Consider the following 419-nt stretch of genomic DNA (forward strand, 5'->3'; position numbering starts at 1 on the left):
TAACAATAAATATTTTTTTTTTTTAGGGTTTTTGTTTAAGTTTATGTTCTATAAATAAATAAATAAATAAATAAACAAACAAACAAACAAAATAAATAAATAAATAAACAAAATAAATAAACAAATAAATAAACAAAATAAATAAATAAATAAAATAAATAAATAAAATAAATAAACAAAATAAATAAATAAATAAATATTTATTTTTTTTTTGTTTTTTTTAGGGTTTATGTTTAAATTTATATTTCGGGGGCAGCGGCACCGCCAGCCGTTTTTTATTTTCTTTTTGTTTTTTTCTTCTCTTTGATTCTGCGTTTGCTTGGGTATGGAGATATATAAAGGAAGAAGCAGCAGCAGAAGGTGCTGCTGCTGCTGCTGCTGCTGCAGCAGAAGGAGATCCCGATGAAACTGCAAAAAAA

General features: G+C 24.3%; 1 protein-coding gene across 1 annotated transcript in view; it reads left to right on the forward strand.

Moving 5' to 3' along the window:
• The window catches only part of EMH_0072630 (AROM polypeptide/ shikimate-quinate 5-dehydrogenase, putative), a gene marked incomplete at both ends in the record, with an annotated part of 3594 nt that extends 3568 nt beyond the window's left edge, over positions 1-26 (forward strand). The window contains one exon of the mRNA XM_013499236.1: positions 1-26. Coding sequence (XP_013354690.1) covers positions 1-26 — 26 coding nt within the window.
• Between the last annotated feature and the right edge of the window lie 393 nt (positions 27-419).

Source organism: Eimeria mitis, genomic scaffold (genome assembly GCF_000499745.2).
Source record: "Eimeria mitis Houghton genomic scaffold, Emh_scaff4121, whole genome shotgun sequence".
NCBI classification, from domain to species: Eukaryota; Apicomplexa; class Conoidasida; order Eucoccidiorida; family Eimeriidae; genus Eimeria; species Eimeria mitis.